The sequence below is a fragment of the Coregonus clupeaformis genome, chromosome 1 (genome assembly GCF_020615455.1).
Source record: "Coregonus clupeaformis isolate EN_2021a chromosome 1, ASM2061545v1, whole genome shotgun sequence".
Classification (NCBI taxonomy): Eukaryota; Metazoa; Chordata; class Actinopteri; order Salmoniformes; family Salmonidae; genus Coregonus; species Coregonus clupeaformis.
This window is the reverse complement of record NC_059192.1, coordinates 27,741,254-27,764,439: the sequence shown is the minus strand read 5'-3', so window position 1 is coordinate 27,764,439 and position 23,186 is coordinate 27,741,254. Positions and strand designations below refer to the sequence as shown.

The window sequence follows — 23,186 nt, the reverse complement described above, 5'->3', positions numbered from 1 at the left end:
CATTAAGCCAATCAGAAATAGGCCTACTATCAGATCCCCAAATGGGCACACATATGTCTATATTTGCAAGCAGGCCAATTAGCCTATAGGCCTACTTCTACGCGTAATCTGGTACGCGTCCTTACTCAGCATTGACAGGAGCGCTCCAAACAAAAGACAATGACTAAATTGACAAAACTCGTAAATGAAATGAAACAAACCAAAACTTGTGACAAGTGTAGCATATGTTGTGCACTCTGCAAACAACGTGTCCACGCCGACAATTAAAACGGTAAAAGACTGGAATAATAATATATTGAATGCATTAACAGACATTACCGTAACCAAACAAACATTGTAGAATATAAATTATAGGAATTAACGGTAAATGAACTACTGGTGATATATGTAATGGGGAATTGATAGACACTTACAATCAAATGCAAACAATTCACACAATGAAGTTATGAATCAATGAATGTGCACAAATTGGCCGGAGAGAGCGCATTCTGGAGAGAGACGTGCATTGTGCAGCCACACTCCCCTTCTTCTTGGACTGTGCCATCCCCGCAGCCTCCGCAATGGATTAGTCTCGGCCTCCGCAATGGATTAGTTAACTGAGATGGGCGCGAATAAGACAGGTGTCTCGTGTGCCATAAAAAAGAAAGTATATATATATTTGCTACTTCTCAACTAAATAAATCTTGGTCGACCAACAGCCTATCGACTAAACAATTGACCAGTTGAATAATTGTGGTCAGCCCTAGGCTCCACACACATACATACATTCACGCACGCACGCACACACACACACAGCTTTGTTTTCGGGAAATTTCAGGAGTTTTTGAAGTGTTAAAATGTTTGACCATTAAAAATCATATTTTCCCTAACCCCTAACCCTTAACCTAACCTTAACCGCAAAATTGTAAACCTTTAAGCTTAAAATAACATTTGAACAAATTCAGGACCTGAACAAAGACTTTTCAAAAAAGTAATTTTTTTCCTACCTTTTCAGGACATTTGGATGAATTGTTAGGACATCGGGGTCCTGATAATGTAGGAAAACAAGTACACACACACACACACACAAGCGCTCTCTGTCAGCACTGCTAGAATTATCCAGAGCAGATTGGCTTTTGCACCACTGCAAGTTTTAAGCACCTTTGTCAGAGGCAAACAAAAAAGACCTAAACCTAAAAAGACAAGCTTAAAACTGTTTCTTTGCCCTTATGTTTTTTTTTATTCAATATTTGATCCTTTGATATGCCTTGGATTTGACTTGCAATGTTTAATATATTCTGGCACACTAGGTAGGCTACAAGGTCAATACTTTAGAGCCAGGTCATTTACCTCTCACACTAAACAAATACACAAAACTACACCACTGCACAAACCATAAATACAAATAACCACATTCACACTACCAAACCATACACTAATGTGCTCAGCAGTCATCAAAACAGTGTTTACAGTGGAAATCAAACAAGACATCCAACTGCATCAGTTCAAATGTGCTTTTTTGTTGTCTTGAAATAATATTGTTTTTCACTGATCTTGTTTTTCACTGTTAAAGAATCTTCCACACAGACTTTTCAGACAACTTCAAAAGATGCTGTGCATGTGTTCTCTACTGGGTGCAGACTGTCTCAACTTCTGTCTGTCTATAGCTTTCATCTCTCCCTTTATCAGACGCTCTCTCTTTTCCATCCTCTTCAAAGACAGTGTGAAATATAAATACATTTTATGCCACAGGCTCAAACACCTTTAAATATATTTTACTTAATAGTTTAAGCGTGACATTTAGTCATGGACTAAGTCATACGTCTCTGTCGCTATGCTGATAGGTTGCTCATTGACTTCCTGTCAAAATAAAATAATCTCTCTCATACCTCTCTTTCTACCTATTTCTTTCTTTCTTTCACTCTCTCTCTCTCTCTCTCTCTCTCTCTCTCTCTCTCTCTCTCTCTCTCTCTCTCTCTCTCTCTCTCTCTCTCTCTCTCTCTCTCTCTCTCTCTCTCTCTCTCTCTCTCTCTCTCTCTCTCTCTCTCTCTCTCTCTCTCTTTCTCTCTCTGCCTACCTCTGTCTCTCTCTCTGTCTCTCTCTCTCTGTCTCTCCGTCTCCCTGTCTCCAGTGTACGGCTGGTTTTCAGTAGCAGTCCCAGCTGTCATATTATCAGTAGTGATGACTCAGAACACACTCTGCCCTCTCAGGTCATCCCCAGTCTCAGTCCATTTTACATTGTCACTCTGCATCACACAGCAGCACCCAGCCCAGCCCAGCCCAGCCCAGCCCACACACAAACACACACACTGCAGGCAAACCTGGTCTGTCTGCAGTCCACGCTGCCCACAAGGTCACTCCCACACAGTCACACGCACATGCACACACACACACACATCAGCAATGAGGAGAGGGCCCAGCTCTACCTGTTGCCTGAATACCGCATTAGAAAATTAAAATCAATATGCAATTTCTTAGATATCCCCAGCACTGTTTATGGTAGACCAATCCCATTTAGGCGAGGCACAAACCCCCTAATAAGGTATTTCCCCCCCCCCCCCTTATTCATATCACAATGAACTTTTACCAGTTGAATGTAGACACAAATATAATACTTTTTTGTATTACAATTTTTCTGAAATATTGTATTTAATATTGTATTTAAATATGCAATATGTTGTGATATCTCATTAAATATGTGCATATTTGCATGAACCGCAAATCCGTATTTCTGGACACTGTTAAGACACTCCAGGACCGGACTTATATAGAGTGGTGTTAGATACTAAATCTGTGAAATACTAAAGACACGTACATAAAAAGCATTTTTGGCAAATTTGTTCAAATAAAATGTGATCTAGAAGAAAATTGGACAACATATCAACTATTCCCTCAATCCAAGTCTGGAGAATATTTCTAAGGATAAGCACACACAATTTGATTTGGTGAATGCAGATGCTTCTGAAGAGTTCTTCTGACGAGTTGCTGTGTGGGAAGGGTCTGGCTTTCAGGAAATGGCAGTTAAAGAGAAATACAATGAATTTTGCCTACCAATCGCCAAATGCATATTTAGTCCCAATCACAATCTCCTCAAAAGAAGTCACTACATATAGATCAGTTTGGAACATTGTCTATGAAATAGGCTTTTAAATTATGCATGATTAAATGTAGTGAGCTTTGAAATTATGGATTTATGTCCATTTGAATGTGGTTAAAATGCATGACATTTCTATGACGGTAGTATGATAAACAAAAGAAAATATACATTTACATCAAATGTTGGACATTTTTATGTTTACTTGTTGAAATAACTAATATTAAGGGACCAAAATACAAAAAAATCTCAAAATTCATAAATAGATGCAAAAATGTCCTTTCAGACTATGGTGCCTCATCTTAAAGGAAAAATACACCCAAAACCACTCATTCCTATTATGTACAGTGTTAAATAATATTAATATGTGAGAACAATATTTTTTGTGAACAAATGTTTTATTTTGTTGTTATAATAAGGCAACGTGAAAATCATTGCGGAAAGACCAATGATCAGAGATGCCAAAAAATTATATAACATTCAACATGGGTGAATCTTTCCTTTAAAGACTGATAATGAGAAAGTGTAATTTAGCATCCCAAATTGCAGGTTTTAACCATGCACAAGCTCAGCATCAGCATCCAGTACTCAGATAGGCTATCAGGGTAGGCCTATGCTACCTAATTGGGATGAATTGGATAGGCCTACAAATAAAAACAGATCATCAATGGAGTCTATTTGACAAACAGCATCTCATTTAAATGGAGGCTACGTTAAATTACACATGTGCATTGAAGTGCGAAAGGCAAAAAGGTGTATTTCTTCAAATATAATCAAATTAGCAAATAGAGCGCAATAGTAATGGTGTCTTTTTGTAGGCCTATGGGGAAATGAATGTTTTTTTTTGTAGGATTTTTGGATAAACGCCGGACATAAGGTCTGTGGTACACACAGGCTTAGGAGATCTTATACGTTTTGTTCTACAAGATCATCTTCATCAGCTAACATCACTTATTAATTTTGAAGCATTTATTTAATCATAACAAGCACATAAAGGCCTCATAATTCATATATATATATTTTTTAAGATTTGTCACATGCTTCGTAAACAACAGGTGTAGACTAACAGTGAAATGATTACTTACGGGCCCTTACCAACAATGCAGAGAAAAATCGAAAGATTATAGAAAAATAAAAACACAAGGAATAAATACACAATGTGTAACGATAACTTTGCTATATACAAGGGGTAACAGTACCGAGTCGATGTGTAGGGCTATGAGGTAATATAGGTAGATATGTACAGTTGAAGTCGGAAGTTTACATATACTTAGGTTGGAGTCATTAAAACTTGTTTTTCAACCACTCCACAAATGTCTTCTTAACAAACTATAGTTTTGGCAAGTCGGTTAGGACATCTACTTTGTGCATGACACAAGTAATTTTTTCCAACCATTGTTTACAGACAGATTATTTCACTTATAATTCACTGTATCACAATTCCAGAGGGTCAGAAATGTACATACACTAAGTTGACTGTGCCTTTAAACAGCTTGGAAAATTCCAGAAAATTATGTCATGGCTTTAGAAGCTTCTGATAGGCTAATTGACATAATTTGAGTCAATTGGAGGTGTACCTGTGGATGTATTTCAAGGCCTACCTTCAAACTCAGTGCCTCTTTGCTTGACATCATCGGAAAATCAAAAGAAATCAGCCAAGACCTCAGAAAAAAAGTTGTAGACCTCCACAAGTCTGGTTCATCCTTGGAGCAATTTCCAAATGCCTGAAGGTACCACGTTCATCTGTACAAACAATAGTACGCAAGTATAAAAACCATGGGACCACGCAGCCATCATACCGCTCAGGAAGGAGACGCGTTCTGTCTCCTAGAGATGAACGTACTTTGGTAGGAAAAATGCAAATCAATCCCAGAACAACAGCAAAGGACCTGGTGATTCTGGAGGAAACAGGTACAAAAATATCTATATCCACAGTAAAACGAGTCCTATATCAACATAACCTGAAAGGCCGCTCAGCAAGGAAGAAGCCACTGCTCCAAAACCGCCATAAAAAAGCCAGACTACGGTTTGCAACTGCACATGGGGACATAGATCGTAGTTTTTGGAGAAATGTACACTGGTCTGATGAAACAAAAATAGAACTGTTTGGCCATAATGACCATCGTTATGTTTGGAGGAAAAAGGGGGACGCTTGCAAGCCAAAGAACACCATCCAAACCGTGAAGCACAGGGGTGGCAGCATAATGCTGTGGGGGTGCTTTGCTGCAGGAGGGACTGGTGCACTTCACAAAATAGATGGCATCATGAGGAAGGAAAATTATGTGGATATATTGAAGTAACATCTCAAGAAATCAGTCAGGAAGTTAAAGATTGGTCGCAAATGGGTCTTCCAAATGGACAATGACCCCATCATGCTTCCAAAGTTGTGGCAAAATGGCTTAAGGACAACAAAGTCAAGGTATTGGAGTGGCCATCACAAAGCCCTGACCTCAATCCTATAGAACATTTGTGGGCAGAAATAAAAGCTGAAATAAATCATTCTCTCTACTATTATTCTAACATTTCACATTCTTAAAATAAAGTGGTGATCCTAACTGACCTAAGACAGGGAATTTTTACTAGGATTAAATGTCAGGAATTGTGAAAAACTGAGTTTAAATGTATTTGGCTAAGGTGTATGTAAACTTCAGACTTCAACTGTACATATAGGTATGGGTAAAGTGACTAGGGAACAGGATAGATAATAAGCAGTAGCAGCAGCATATGTGATGAGTCAAAACAGTTAGTGCAAAAGGGGATCAATGCAGATAGTCCGGGTAGTTATTTGGTTAACTATTTAGCTGCCTTATGGCTTGGTGGTAGAAGGTTTTCAGGGTCCTGTTGGTTCCAGACTTGGTGCATCGGTACCACTTGCCGTGCGGTAGTAGAGAGAACCATCTATGACTTGGGTGGCTGGAGTCTTTGACACATTTTTAGGACCTTCCTTTGACACCGCCTGGTATAGAGGTCCTGGATGGCAGGGAGCTCGGTCCCAGTGATATACTGGGTCGTACGTGCTACACTCTGTAGCGCCTTGCGGTCCGATGCCAAGCAGTTGCCATTCCAAGCGGTGATACAGTCGGTCAAGATGCTCTCAATGGTGCAGATGTAGAACGTTTTGAGGATCTGAGGGCCCATGCCTTCTTCATGACTGTGTTGGTGTGTGTGGACGAAGTTCATTCCTTAGTGATGTGGACACCAAGGAAATTTAAGCTTTCGACTCGTTCCACAACGCTCTTAACCACTAAGCTACCTGCCGCCCTATGGTGTTGAACGCTCAACTGTAGTCAATGAACAACATTCTCACATAGGTGTTCCTCTTTTCCATGTGGGAGAGGGCAGTGTGGAGTGCAATAGAGATTGCATCATCTGTGGATCTGTTGGGGGGTTATGCAAATTAAGTGGGTCCAGGGTGTCTGGGATGATGGTGTTGATGTGAGCCATGACCAGCCTTTCAAAGCATTTCATGGCTACAGGTGTGAGTGCTATGGGGCGAAAGTCATTTAGACAGGTTACGTTGGCGTTCTTGGGTACAGTGACTATGGTGGTCTGGTTGAAACATGTAGGTATTACAGACTGGGTCAGGGAGAGGTTGAAAATGTCAGTGAAGACACATGCCAGCTGGTCAGCGCATGCTCTGAGTACGCGTCCTGGAAATCTGTCTGGCCCCCGCGGCCTTGTGAATGTTAACCTGTTTAAAGGTATTACATCGGCTACGGAGAGCGAGATCACACAGTCGTCCGGAACAGCTGGTGCTCTCATGCATGGTTCAGTGTTGCTAGCCTCGAAGCAAGAATAGTAGGCTCTCGTCTGGTAGGCTCTCGTCACTGGGCAGCTCGTGGCTGGGTTTCTCTTTGTAATCCGTGATAGTTTGCATGCCCTGCCACATCCGACGAGTGTCAGAGCCGGCGTAGCAGGATTCGATCTTAGTCCTGTATTGATGCTTTGCCTGTTTGATGGCTCGTTGGAGGTCATAGTGGGATTTCTTATAAGCGTCCGGATTAGTGTCCCGCTCTTTGAAAGCAGCAGCTCTAGCCTTTAACTCAGTGCAGATGTTGCCTGTAATCCATGGCTTCTGGTTGGGATATGTACAGTACGTATGGTCACTGTGGGGATGACGTCGTTGATAAACGTATTAATGAAGCCGGTGACTAATGTGGTAAACTCCTCAATTTTATCAGATGAATCCCGGAACATATTCCAGTCTGCGCTAGCAAAACAGTCCTGTAGCTTAGCATCCACCTTCATCGGACCACTTCCAGGTTTTAGTTTTTGCTTGTAAGCAGGAATCAGGAGGATAGAGTTATGGTCAGATTTGCCAAAGGGAGGGCGAGGGGGAGTCTTGTATATGTTACTGTGTGTGGAGTAAAGGTGATCAAGAGTTTTGTCGCCTCTAGTTACACAGGTGACATGATGGTAAAAATGAGCCTCTCACAGTGTAACAGTGTAAAGAGTTTCAGCTCCCTCCAAAGAGCTAGCTAGAGCGCAGGTGCCAAGACCAGAGTAGGCGCGTAAACAAGATGGCGTATTGAATAGAAATCGGTACAAAACACCTCAAGATAAAAACATAATATTCAAAATCAGTAAGTTAGACTAAATATTAGCATTTCATATATTCACAGTTAATATAATTCAATCTGGATAATAACAGAAATAAGATCATAAGGCTAGAGAAATATATCGACAAATATTACTACAACAAGCAACACCCAAACATGACTGAAGACAAGCGTGGAGAGCCGATCCCCAAAAGGAAACGCGACTCATCGACAGATACAGATGATATATGCTTTTCACCACTGGGTATGGTAAGTGTGGAAAGCGACCTGTTGAAGTCGATAAATGACAAATTGGGCATATTAGAACTGGTCAGTAAAGACGTAAAAGAGTTGAAAGCGAGTCTTCAAATGAGTGACGAAAAAGCTTTGGTAATGGAGAAAGAAACCAAAGAAATAAAAGTGACAGTCTCTAAAATGGAAACGGACGTTAGGGAATTAAAAAAGGAGAACAATCTTCTGAGAGAAGCCTTACTAGACATCCAAACTAGATCGATGAGGGAAAATCTAGTACTTACGGGTATTCAGGAAAAGGAGGGAGAAATAACAGAAAATATTATGAAGGACTTCCTGCATACAGCGCTACAAATCCCACTCGAGGCGGTCGATAAAATCCAACTCGAACGTGTACACCGTTTCGGAAAAAGAGGACAGAAATATGAGCGCCCAATCGTTGCCAAATTTGCTTTTTTTTAAGGACAAAGCTATGGTGAAAAGCCTGGGAAAAAGACTTGCTGGCATGAATGATCAGTTCCCGAAGGAGATTGTAGAAAGGCGCAAAGTTCTGTATCCAATCTTCAAGGAAAACAGATTAAAAGGGAAACGTGTTGCACTAGTGGTGGATAAATTATATGTTGACAACCAAATGTTCAGAGACACAAAGACTACTCCATGGCTATTCTAAAAGTTGTAATGGAGGAGTCAAATATTGGAGCACCTGATACTAGCAATGATAGGGATTGTAATATTAAATAATATTTATAGTAAGTATAGTATTTTATAAATGGATAAAACGATATAACAAGCAGAATAATACATCTTTATATACAAATAATTAGAACATGGATTTTTTGGCGGGAGGTTGTTGTTTTGGCGGATGATTGTTGTGGTTGGTCCTGTGTTCTCTCTGGCGTCCTTTCCCCCTTGCAGCAGATGTGGATGCGGGTGCGTTTGCACGCTCGGCCCATTTCTTCCGCAGTCAACCATGTGGTGTGCATTTTTGTGTTTGAAAAGGTACGGCGTTAAGTGAGTGAGAGGGGAAATGGTTGCATATCCCAGAGCCGACCGGGGGTCTATGAACAGGGGTAGTGAGAGAGAGAGCTTTCAATTTTGTGTAGATGAGGGATATACATTTTTAAATATAGTATACATCTAATCTAATTATTCATTGTCCTATCATGATGGAAAGATCCCTAACCCTATAACCTGGACACCCACCTGAGCGACCCATACACCAAAGAGAAGTTCCCATCTATTTTATGGACCTGCTGTGAATATGCAGCCTAAATAGAGAAATAAATGCGGTCAGAGACCTACTTGAGCAGCACCGCCCTCAAGATTCTGAGCCTGCCTGGCAGGGTTGGTCCTACAAAGCCAGAGCCCCCTGATGGGAGAGCATAATATACAAGGAAATTCTCAAAGCTGCTAATGAGAACCTTGACGACCTTTTACCTAGCCGGTGGGGATTCCGGTGGGGTACGCCCACCCAGGTAGTGGCAGTGCTGGCAACACTGGCTGCAGTAACCCATGGGGAGGGGGTCACACTCGGACAATCAGAGAGGGGGGTTTATCATTGTGGCCCAGGTGGCACAAAATAATCAAAGGTCTGACCGCATGGAGATGCTTGGGAAAATGGTTACAACAGGGGATCAGAGTGTTTGTGTCTCAGGTGAAGAGGGTGGATCTGATCTCCATCACCTAGGACTTGACATAGATTAAGTAGATTAATCAAATCTCACATTGTTGTCAATTTCTGCTCAATTTGCATGCTTTCTCAATCAGCTTTAACTGTATGTGCACTCGTAGATCAAGTTATTTCTCGAGTTGGGCTCTGGGATATAACAGCCGTTGAGTATCGGATTTTATGGTGGATTGTGGAGGAGGGGGGTTGAGTGTGTTGGAGTATGTGAGTATGTGCGTGTGTGCTGGTCTGGCATCTGTTGTGGGGGGGTGGGGATGTTGGGGGGGGTATGGGATGGACCGCGGGAATTATTTGCTAGGATAATAATTGCTTGTCAATGAATTAAATGTAATACAATGGCAATCCTGGTTATATGTTAGAATCCTATGCGTGAACTGCCGACATTATTACGCATATTAATTGATAATGATGGAAAATAGGATATGCATAATAAAAAAAAAAAAAATAGTTATATAGATATATATATATAGAGGTGAAAGCATTGGAAATGCTTTTGGCGGTTAACCTGCTTCTGTTTTGTGGGTGGCACTGTGTGCTGTTTTCGATGGATGGGTCCTGGCCTCTCGGGGCCTTAGGGATACGGAGGGACGTGGGGGGGATGCTGATCACTGGGATGACGGCTCAACTTGGGATGGGGAGGGGCTTTAGCGGGGGAATTAGTGGAGAACAATTGAAGGGTTACTCCGTAGCAATGCAAATATCACGGTACAGCTATATGGACACTCAATCATTACGCTATTTTTTATTGGTAAATTTACAAACATATATAATGATAAATAGACTTGAAACTTGTATCTCATTATGGTGTATGGTGAAATAAGTATAGCCAGTTATAATTGTAATGGCTTAGCTGATAATAACAAAAGAAGAACAATATTTACATGGCTCAAAGAGAAGGAATAAAATATCTATTGTATACAGGAAACTCATTCAACAATTCGAGATGAAGTAGCGTGGAAAAAAGAATGGGGGGGGAAATATACTTCTCCCATGGGCAAAGAAATTCAAAAGGGGTGATGATATTAATGAATAGTAATTTCGATCCGAATGTGCAAATTGTCCAAATAGATACGCAAGGTAGATGGATTATTTTAAATATGGTATTGGACCGTAAACAGATATGGCTCATTAACCTTTACGGACCAAATAATGATGATCCACAATTCTTTGACAATATATATAATAAATTATCAAGCCTGCAAGCAACTCAAGACAATATTATTATGGTGGGGGATTATAATACTGTTTTAAATAGATCAATGGACCGAAAAGGAAATCACACCACAAACAATCACCCACATGCTCTTAAGGAAATTGTGAATGTCATGGATACATTAGAACTAGTAGATATATGGAGGCTTAAATATGCTGATCTAGTGAGATATACATGGCGGAGACTGAATCAAGCTAGTCGTCTTGACTTCTTTCTTATCTCATTCTCGTTGGCACCAAAAGTAAAAAAAAGTGTTGATAGAGGACAGAATGCGGTCGGACCATCATATAATAGGCATATACATTACTCTGACTGAATTTCCACGTGGGCGAGGATATTGGAAATTTAATCAAAGCCTATTAGATGATAATTTATTTATAATTAGAACAAAGGAATTTATAACTGACTTTTTCCAACATAACATAGGTACAGCGAATCCCCTTATTGTATGGGACACCTTTAAATGTGCCTTTAGAGGCCATGCAATTCAGTACTCATCTCGAAAACAAAAGCAATTTAGGTCAAAAGAGTTTATACTAAGAAAGGAAATAGAAAGTCTAACAGAACAGATAGATGGCAATAAAAACTGTAACATAGAGGCTCAGAATAAATTAGAGGAAAAACAAAAAGAAATGGAAAAACTTATTCAAGAAAGATCAAGTGTAATATATTATAAAAATAAAGCAAACTGGATGGAATATGGGGAAAAATGCACAAAATTCTTTTTTAATCTTCAACATAGGAATGCTACCAAAAAGAACTTAATGAAACTGGTTACAATTGACGGAGTCACCCATAATTCACCTAATGATATTTTGAAGGAAGAAACAAAGTATTTTAAGCATATGTTTTCTTTTCAGTCGCCTCCATCTCCTCTAACTGAAGCTAATTGTAGAGATTTTTTTCCTATTGATAATGTCAAATTAACAGCCACACAGAAAGACTCATGTGAAGGTGAAATTACAGAGGAGGAACTTCTGGATGCAATTAAAGACTTTAAGTCCGGGAAGACTCCAGGGTTGGATGGCATACCAATCGAGGTATACCAAACCTTTTTGATATACTAAGAGGACCGTTATTAGCATGTTTTAACCACTCCTATGTAAATGGTAGATTATCTGACACTCAAGAAGAAGGTCTGATCTCATTATTACTGAAACAGGATACAAGTGGAAAATATAAAGATCCAGTCCATTTACAAAATTGGAGGCCCCTTACACTTCAGTGTTGTGATGCAAAAATCCTAGCAAAATGTATAGCGCATAGAATTAAAAAGGTATTGTCGGATATTATTCATTCTAATCAGACAGGTTTTTTACATGGAAGATACATTGGAGATAATATAAGGCAAGTATTGGAAACAATAGAACACTATGGAAAATATGGGAAACCAGGCCTGCTATTCATAGCAGACTTCGAAAAGGCATTTGATAAAGTTCGACTGGAATTTATATATAAATGCCTGGAGCATTTCAATTTTGGAGAATCTCTTATAAAATGGGTCAAAATCATGTATAGTAACCCTAGGTGTAAAATAGTAAATAATGGCTATTTCTCAGAAAGTTTCAAACTGTCAAGAGGAGTGAAACAAGGTTGTCCACTATCGGCATATCTATTTATTGTGGCCATCGAGATGTTAGCTATTAAAATCAGATCCAATAATAATATCAGAGGATTAGAAATACAGGGCTTAAAAACAAAGGTGTCATTGTACGCAGATGATTCATGTTTTCTTTTAGATCCACAACTAGAATCCCTCCACAGCCTCATAGAGGATCTAGATACATTTTCTAACCTCTCTGGATTAAAACCAAATTATGACAAATGTACTATATTACGTATTGGATCACTAAAAAATACAATTTTTACATTACCATGTAGTTTACCAATAAAATGGTCTGATGGTGATGTGGATATACTCGGAATACATATCCCAAAGGAAATAAATGATCTCACTTCAATAAATTTTAATAGAAAGTTAGCAAAAATAGATAAGATCTTACTACCATGGAAAGGAAAATACCTGTCAATTTGTGGAAAAATCACCCCGATTAACTCTTTAGTATTATCCCAGTTTACCTATTTGCTTATGGTCTTGCCTACGCCTAGCAAACAGTTTTTAAATTATATGAGAAAAAAATATTCAATTTTATTTGGAGCGGCAAGCCAGACAAAATTAAAAGAGCATATTTATATAATGAATATGAATTCGGAGGACAGAAATTATTAAATATTAAAGCATTAGACCTATCACTAAAATCTTCAGTCATCCAAAAGTTATACTTAAATCCGAACTGGTTCTCAAGCAAATTAGTAAGATTGTCTCACCCACTGTTCAAGAAAGGCCTTTTTCCCTTTATTCAGATTACAACCTCTCACTTTCAGTTATTTGAAAAGGAAATAATCTCCCAAATGTCACTATTTCTAAAACAAGCCATAGAAAGTTGGTTGCAATTTCAATTTAATCCTCCAGAAAGCGACAGAACAAATAATGCAACAAATATTGTGGTTAAATTCAAATATACTAATTGACAAAAAACCTTTATTTTTTGACAGAATGTTTAAAAAAGGTATAATCTTCGTAAATGATATCATCGGTAGGACTGGTGGAGTTATGTCGCACATGCAGCTAACAAAAACATATGGAAATGTCTGCTCTACCCAAAATTACAACCAAATAATTGCAGCCTTACCGCAAAAGTGGAAGAGGAAAGTTGAAGGGGGAGAAAGTAAGGAACTTGTCTGTCGGCCTTGCATTAAAGAACATAATTGGTTAAGGAAAACTGTGATAAATAAAAAAGTATATCAGTTTCACTTAAGGACCAAAGGATTGACAGCAGTCCCATATAGATTGCAAAATAGTTGTGAAGAGATCTTTGACGTACCGATCCCATGGCATAGTGTTTATGAACTGACACGCAAAACGACACCGGATTCAAAAATTAGAATCTTTCAATTTAAATTATTATATAAAATTCTTGCTACCAATAGAATGTTATTTATATGGGGGATACAATCTTCCCAGCTCTGCAGATTTAGCTGTGAAGAGATAGAATCATTAGATCATTTGTTTTGGTTCTGTCCATTTGTAGCTTGTTTTTGGACACAGGTCCAGGAATGGCTAAAGGATTGCAATATTTACCTGGAACTAACCTTGCAGATAGCATTACTGGGTGATCTGAAAAGTCATAGTCAATCAATCAATAATATAATAATACTTTTAGCAAAAATGTTTATTTTTAATTCACAATCTGTAGAAGCAATGAGAATAGAAAGGTTCAGAACTTTTGTAAAACATCACAGTATGGTTGAAATATATATGGCAAATAGAAATCCTATATGGATGGTGTTAAGAGATAGATGGGAGGTATTGAATAGAGTTGAAGGATGGGACTAATAACAAATAACAACAAATAATAACAAAGATAGCTAATAATGTAAGCATACTGTGTCCATAATAAGTATATAGGTTGTATGTTGGGAGCTTTTGGGAAAGAGCACAGTTAGAAAGATATGGCATTTAGAAGCAAACCGGATGGACATCATGAAAATGATCGGAGAGGTTGAGAGTAGAAGAAGTTCAGGAGCAAAAAAATAAATAAATATATATATATATATATATAGATATAGATATAGAATTATTGTAAAATTAACTCTGTCCATAAGGTGTAGATAGTAAGTATAGACCGGAAGTAGAGGCCTGGGCGTTGTTGTTCACTAATTTACTCCAAGTAGGGAAAGGATGGTGGGGTTGAAAAGTAATAAAGGGGAATATATATATAAAAATAAAAAAAACATGGGGGATTGGAAGTGATGCAGACAATTACATTGATAGAAGATACAATCTATCTGCAATATTAAGCTGATCCATTAAAAAAAAAAAAAAAAAAAAATTTTTTTTAAAAAGTATGAAAAAATAAATAAAAAAAAAATAAATAAAAAGGAGGTAAAACGGATTTCAGTTTCCCTGCATTGAAATCACCGGCCACGAGACGTGCCGCCTCTGGATGTGCATTTTCTTGTTTGCTTATGGCCCTATAGATATTGTTAAGTGTGGTCTTAGTGCAAGCATCAGTTTGTGGTGGTTAATAGAGAGCTACAAAAAACTTTACACTTCCTTAACGTTAGAGGTTGTGCACCAACTGTTGTTAACAAAGAGACACACCCTTCCCCCTTCATCTTACCCGAGGCTGCCATCTGGTCTAGATGACCGTGGACTGTGGTGTGAAAGTTGTTGTTGCTCTTCCATTTCATAGTTGGGAGTAGGGCTGACCACATTTAGTCGACTGGTTGATTTTTTGGCCGATAGGCTGTTGGTCGACCAAGATTTCTTTAGTCGAGCAGTGGCAAATATATATTTTTTAAATGATGGTACACGAGACACCTGTCTGAGTGGACTAACCCACCATCACTGTGGAGCTTTTCAAAGTAATTTGTTCTTCACCTCAGACAGCAAGTAAACAAAGTCTGTTTTTACATCTATTGAGAATGACAATAGTTCCTCAACGTAGCCTATTTGAAAAATCTTTCCAGCTCTCTCCCTTTTGATTACCTCTCAGCATGAAAATGTCATGTTCTGATCCGGTGGAAACGTCATAAAATAGGCCTACCTGATTACTTCTTATCCCTTGCGCAAAATAACTACAGCAGTGTCTGTCTGTCCGGAGCTCACTGACCCAGGAAACTCTGAGGGGCCAGAATATGTTATACAATGTTGCAAGTTTGCTAGCACAAGCTTTAGGCGGGACCAAGTTAATACAATAGTTGATAATGTTTCAAGTTCCTCGCAGACAGGCCATGAGTAGCCAATGTGATTTATAGGATATTTGTTTTTATCAGGATATTTTCTACCTGCGGGCTGCAATGTTTTTATTTGTTGGCTTTATGTAGGCTATTTTTACATATTGGCAATGGCAATATAAGTTACTTTTAGATTTGTATCATTTTCATTTAGATTTTGATTAACCACATGACATTGATTTTGAGATATGAAGACTTTATTATAAATTAAATTAAACTGTTCCACGAAAATGTGCATACGAAAATCATAACTGGCACGCAGATCAGTAGAAATGGTACGATAACTTGGCACTCCAAATGGAAAAGGTTGCTGACCACTGGTGTAGCCTATTACCGGCCACTTCAGGAGCAGTGGGAGGTGGGAGGAGTATGGTCGGGAACAGGTTTTCTTCTTCTGGTTACGCTATATTGATCTCTGACACCCTCTTTAGTCATTTGTGTGTCTTAATTATTTATCGCAGTGCTTAAAGCATCAGACAAGCTTGGTAGCCTAAATATAGCTGATTTTATTCAAACATACAAAATACATGTTTTAAAATGTCGACCAATATATTGATCGAAAGAACAGACAACTCTTGGTCGACTAAGATTTTTTTTGGTCGGGGACAGCCCTAGTTGGGAGAGAGTACAGATAAGGCGCATGCTCCACAGCAGGTTCTGACATCAGGCAGCTGAATCTGTCTTGCCGGTGGCGGATTCACAGCTTTTCCTTGGTGATAAGCGGAAAAGCCGATCAACGGACTAAAGATCTGCACCGCCCGAGCTAGCAAAGACTAAAACACTGCATAGCTAATCTAGATAATGCATTCAATGCCTCCGCATGCCGGGACTGGTTTTATGATAATCTTCTGAGAAGATGTAGCGGAGAAAGTCCTATGCACACAGAGCAGGGAGCTGGTTTCTCTTCCTGCATTCCTGTCTGGTTTTGATCTCAAATCAAGGCACATACTGGGCTGCATTATGCACCCCGCAGAGATTGGGGTGAGCTAAATCAGATCTAAAACATGAGTGAAAATCAGGATGCTCATTTTCACTGGACAATTCAGTAGATTATGGTTTACAATCCAAATACTCAGTTCCCCTTTACACACGGAGGTCCTCTCCTCTTGTGCAGGGTTAAACTTGTTTCTATAAGTTTATAGACTATTTACTGTTAATAATAGTCAACTATTCATGTCATGGTAAAGTCAGAGTTGCAGAACATGAGCAGGTCTTCACATAATTTAATTCCAGACGTTAGACATCAGAAGTGGAGATGTTGCAATTCGCATAGCCTATCCAACCGAGTGACCCATGGATCACCATCAATAATGCACTGTCTAATGGTGACAGGTGTATAAGACTAGACTATACTCTGACAGTGTAGCACAGCCTACAGACTTAGCCTATGTAAGCAGTGCAAATCACCTTCACTGAAGAGATGTCATGTCACTATGCACTTTTACAAAAAGCAGGAGGTAGTGGACATTTCCAAATCCACTTATTTGAGTTTTGCTACGTCTTGAAACGGTGTGCACTAATGAATACAACCCAGGTTTGAGGAACCTACCAGCAGCACCATTACTCCTCTATCAGTGAACCAACATCTGAGTTTCCATTGTCTGGTTAGAAAACATTCTGTGAACTCAACATAATGTGCCTTCCCTCAACACAAAATATCCTATTTGTAAGTCGCTCTGGATAAGAGCGTCTGCTAAATGACGTAAATGTAATGTAAATGTAATATTAGGCTAAGGATAAGACTGATATCACCTAACTTCACAAATATCAGTCAATATTCATGTCACGGTTATGATAGTAGGCATACTACTACTGTAGTCTATATAGGGTTCAGTATGTTTGTTGCAACATGGTCTCAAAGCATTTCATATTATTCTGTATGTAAATCCAAGACACTCCATTTAGTATGATATGTTACGTTTCATATGGTATGTATTAATTTGTGGCTGTCCATCACCCATTTCGTATGATATGTTACGAATTACAATTCCTATTATATTACTAAAAAGTAGTGAGTAGTTGAAAAGTTGTTAATTAGCCTTTGGGTTGCTAGATGTTGCATTATACAGTGGGGAAAAAAAGTATTTAGTCAGCCACCAATTGTGCAAGTTCTCCCACTTAAAAAGATGAGAGAGGCCTGTAATTTTCATCATAGCTACACGTCAACTATGACAGACAAATTGAGAAGAAAAAAAATCCAGAAATTCACATTGTAGGATATTTAATGAATTTATTTGCAAATTATGGTGGAAAATAAGTATTTGGTCACCTACAAACAAGCAAGATTTCTGGCTCTCACAGACCTGTAACTTCTTCTTTAAGAGGCTCCTCTGTCCTCCACTCGTTACCTGTATTAATGGCACCTGTTTGAACTTGTTATCAGTATAAAATACACCTGTCCACAACCTCAAACAGTCACACTCCAAACTCCACTATGGCCAAGACCAAAGAGCTGTCAAAGGACACCAGAAACAAAATTGTAGACCTGCACCAGGCTGGGAAGACTGAATCTGCAATAGGTAAGCAGCTTGGTTTGAAGAAATCAACTGTGGGAGCAATTATTAGGAAATGGAAGACATACAAGACCACTGATAATCTCCCTCGATCTGGGGCTCCACGCAAGATCTCACCCCGTGGGGTCAAAATGATCACAAGAACGGTGAGCAAAAATCCCAGAACCACACGGGGGGACCTAGTGAATGACCTGCAGAGAGCTGGGACCAAAGTAACAAAGCCTACCATCAGTAACACACTACGCCGCCAGGGACTCAAATCCTGCAGTGCCAGACGTGTCCCCCTGCTTAAGCCAGTACATGTCCAGGCCCATCTGAAGTTTGCTAGAGTGCATTTGGATGATCCAGAAGAGGATTGGGAGAATGTCATATGGTCAGATGAAACCAAAATATAACTTTTTGGTAAAAACTCAACTTGTCATGTTTGGAGGACAAAGAATGCTGAGTTGCATCCAAAGAACACCATACCTACTGTGAAGCATGGGGGTGGAAACATCATGCTTTGGGGCTGTTTTTCTGCAAAGGGACCAGGACGACTGATCCGTGTAAAGGAAAGAATGAATGGGGCCATGTATCGTGAGATTTTGAGTGAAAACCTCCTTCCATCAGCAAGGGCATTGAAGATGAAACGTGGCTGGGTCTTTCAGCATGACAATGATCCCAAACACACCGCCCGGGCAACGAAGGAGTGGCTTCGTAAGAAGCATTTCAAGGTCCTGGAGTGGCCTAGCCAGTCTCCAGATCTCAACCCCATAGAGAATCTTTGGAGGGAGTTGAAAGTCTGTGTTGCCCAGCGACAGCCCCAAAACATCACTGCTCTAGAGGAGATCTGCATGGAGGAATGGGCCAAAATACCAGCAACAGTGTGTGAAAACCTTGTGAAGACTTACAGAAAACATTTGACCTGTGTCATTGCCAACAAAGGGTATATAACAAAGTATTGAGAAACATTTGTTATTGACCAAATACTTATTTTCCACCATAATTTGCAAATAAATTCATTAAAAATCCTACAATGTGATTTTCTGGAAAAAAAATATAATTTTGTCTGTCATAGTTGACATGTACCTATGATGAAAATTACAGGCCTCTCTCATATTTTTAAGTGGGAGAACTTGCACAATTGGTGGCTGACTAAATACTTTTTTTCCCCACTGTACACCCACCCATCCACCCCCACCAAATATGTTTTATGTAACCATACCAAAAGTAATTTCAGAGTCCCAGTATACATTTACTATGTTACATCTAGTCTATGAGACCAGGCTGGTTAAAACTCTGTAAAGCACTTGTTTTATTTTTTTTATGCAGTTTAATGTTATGCATAAATTGTCAAATAAATCAGTTATAATCCATGTCATGTGGATCATATTGCAATCCCGTTTTACTTCAACACGTGGGCATATTTTCTTAACAAGATTTACACCTTGTCAGAGTAGAAAATAACTGTAGTCTGCCCATGCATTGTATGATTTTTAGCTGGAGAGTACCCTACAATCTTACATGTAGGATTTCAGACAGTCAACTGACATCTTGACTGCAAAGGACAGCCAGGTTATCAATCGCAGAGGAACCCAATGAATTAATAGCCTATATATAGGCTAGGCTACTATTCCAGTAGCAACATTGTCACCATTGCCAGTTATTCACAGTAATATTGCGAAACATTGTAACAGATCAGATTCAGATGTTATATTCTAATAAGGGCGCGCTTCCCTTACCCGTCTTTCAGGTCCGTATTTCGTTGCGGTCCACCGGGGCCTTTTCTCGGCTCCTACATTCTCCACATCTCGGAGCAGCCCTGCAGACTCCGAGTCCGAATCCTCTCCCTCCTCCAGCTCCTCGCCCTCCTCCACCTCCGCGGTCTTCAGTCGCTTAGGCGCCCTCCCATACTCCCCTTCCTCGTATTCTTCAATAAGCGACATGGCTCTTCAAATGGACAGCGATTGAATCCTTATTGGACACAAAGCGTGAAGACGGACTAGTGGTGCGTCGAAAGGTCTCTCTCGTTCTTTTTTTATAATTGTCTCTGGCGTAGTGTGCAGCAAGAAAACCTGTATGTCATTCTGTAACGCGCCCTCCTTCGCTGTTCTATACCAGAGAGTGGCCCCGAGAAGGTGTGAGTGGAGAACCCACCCAGCACGTCCCTCATTGGACGGTCTGTGCTTGCTAATTAGGAATACAGATACCGATTGGTCAGTCTTTGTCTTTCAACAGAGAAAGCAAGCGCTCTCCAGTCTCCACATTCTGCAGTAAAGTACGCAGAGATTATTGCCGCTGCTCGAGCTGTCATATCAGTGCCTCTGCTGCAACAGAAACAATGTTTAAATTCGTAAAGCGCAACATTGTTACCGCGTGGTATCAGTGTGTAGCCAACCATAACCTCTTGAATATATATAACAGTTCTTACAGCTTTAGTTTTACATTGCCACTTTTCTGAATAGCTGAAGTGCATTCAAACTTATGTAAAATAAAGGGTTGAGTGGCAAACGTGTGACCTCTTGCACGATTGTTATTTACGCAAATATTCGTAATCAAAATGGGTATTTGCACTCCAACATTTCCATGCAAATAGGCGGTATGGTCACTACAGTGTGAAAGTATTGCTATGCATGCACTGCACTATTAAGCCATAACAAACTGTTAAAATGTTGTTGTAAATAAATAATAGGCCATTCAGCTAGGTGTCAATAGACGTCTTCAAATCATGAACAGCTGAGGTACAATAACCACTACAAACAGATTGTTGATGTGAAATCTCTTTAAAACTCTCAATACACCCATAATAATAACGATTTTATCTGATTTGATTTAATAGGCTACAAACTTTATTATGAGTCAGACTCTTTTGGCAGCATGCATTTGACCCTCAAGCTCAGAGCACTGTTTTGGCATGCCTCTCTCACACTGTTTAAACAAAGGGGTGGAGTAGGAAATGGGAATGGAGCATCCTCTCACTGTTTATGGGGTTTGTACAATTGTGCTGTTTATCCTAGGGTCTCTGTGGGTTTCCTTCACTTATTGTCTCATCCACTGCCCTCTGACACTCACTGTTATATCCACACCTCATTCACACCATCGTCCTTGATATTAGATGCTGTGTAGGCTACCAGAGGGAATATCCGTTAGTGTGTTGCATTAGTCAAACTGATCATGATGAACATCCTGAACATACTCAGATTGTCATGTTGTTCGAAACCCTTTGACTCGCACTGGGGTACTGGACAGGGGGTCAGAGGGTAGTGCTCCCCACCTGTTGGTCAGCTGTTGCAGGTAGAGTCAGGAAGGAATCAGTCTTGTTACACACACACACACACACACACACATAAGCCATTCAACGGGCATTGGGCAAGAATGTCTTGTTGGAGACAGAGATTGTGTAAGGAAATACCCATATATAGTAACAGGTGGGTGGAGTGAGTGATACACAAGCATGGATTAAAGCTATCCTCAGTCAACCACCCCCCAATGACTGCCTTTGTTTAGAGCTGAAATATCAAACGTGTGTGAGACATCCTAATCACACTTGCTGAGATCTAAGTGGGAAGAGGTTAGACACAGAAAGAAAAAGAAAAGCATCTGAGCATGTACGTTTTATAACAGGTATCGTTATTCAAGGATATCGTTATAAAGATATCTTGAGATATGCCAATCTCAGATTGACATGAATGCATATAATTTATGCAAAAGTTCAAGTTAAGCACGCACATATTAGGATTCAGCCCTAATGTTTAAGTCATCTAACTGAGGAACTGCAACTGGAGGACAAAACACCTAGCACACACACAGAAGAGGAAGTGAAGAAATAGATGTCCTTACCCTGTTTATATCTGTATCTGTGGTATCTGTTTCTGTGTGTGTGTCAGAGTATCAAAGCCAATGATGAATTTTCAAAACGCCACTTTACTCACATGTGTTCTGGCTCTGGCCCAACCCATCGATTTCTGGGACCATCTGAATGATTAGAATGTGTTTGTGTTCTAGAAATCATTGAGTGGGCATGGCTTAGTATTTGGCCAGAGCAAGGAGTTTGGGTAGCCAGGCATGACCTCAAGGTCCTAAGGTCACAATATACTCTGAAGCATGCGGCTCAATACCTGACAAGTATCTCAAGAGGGAAGAGAAAAGGGTGGAGTAGAAAGGCAAAAGAACAAAGTGGAAAGAGAGAGAGGGTGTAAATAGGCATAAGAGCTTTAAATATCGCACTGTAATATTGTTTGGGTTTTTCTGACAATAGAGCTATGCTTGTGTAAAACACAAAACCTCAAATTTGTGGAGTACATTGTACCGTTGAGGAACAATTACACAAGGATCAACGCTTTGATCTTGAAGACCTTGAATATCCTTTCAACGGCTCCTACATCAATGAGAGGAAATGAATTGTACAGACCTTTCATACAACATTTATTCTGTAGCTCCTCTGGCCTCCACACTACTGCCCCCACAATTTAGGCCTATACAACAGAACAGTGCTATACAATACATTTCAATGCAACGCCTGCTTCCCTTTGTGCTAAGGTGTAACTCCACACTGACCCTGATTCTCAGGTCATGATGAGAGCCAGCAACCTGCCTGGTACTCAGCCCTGCACCTTGAGACTAATGCCCCATGTATATAAAGTAATTGGACACCGGTCACCTCATATTCTGTTTATTACTGTTGTTTACTCACTGTGTATGTATATACTGTATTCTTGACATAGCTCATCCTAATATACCTACTACTGTACATACCATTTTATTTTCCAAATTACATTCCGTTTATACACACCACATTTATATTCTCAATAATATATTTAATTGGAATGTTATTTCTTGTTTAGATTATTGTGTATTTGCGAGACATTCTACTGCACTGTTGAAGCTAGTAACATAAGCATTTCGCTGCACCTGCCATAACACCTTCAAATCTGTGTACGCGATCAATAAACTTTGATTTGATTAAAGCGGTTTTGTTTGAAGAGATAAAGGAAACACCCAGTTGGTTGGCTCCTCTGTGTATAGGGCCATAGGATGAATTTGATAAGGTGATATCTCTCAGATTAACAGGGTCTATGGTGAGTGTCTCAGGGATTTCAACATGACCCAAATTATCACATTGAAGCCTCTG

The 23,186-nt window shown here is 39.6% G+C and overlaps 1 protein-coding gene across 2 annotated transcripts in view; it reads right to left on the bottom strand.

Annotated features, from left to right (window-relative positions):
* The window catches only part of LOC121571931 (heterogeneous nuclear ribonucleoprotein L-like), an 81,263-nt gene extending 61,093 nt beyond the window's left edge, over positions 1–20,170 (bottom strand). For both annotated transcript variants that reach the window (XM_045216237.1, XM_041883731.2), the window contains exon 1: positions 19,798–20,170. In XM_045216237.1, coding sequence (XP_045072172.1) covers positions 19,798–20,001 — 204 coding nt within the window. In that variant the 5' untranslated portion in view covers positions 20,002–20,170. The remainder of the gene's footprint in view (positions 1–19,797) is intronic.
* Between the last annotated feature and the right edge of the window lie 3,016 nt (positions 20,171–23,186).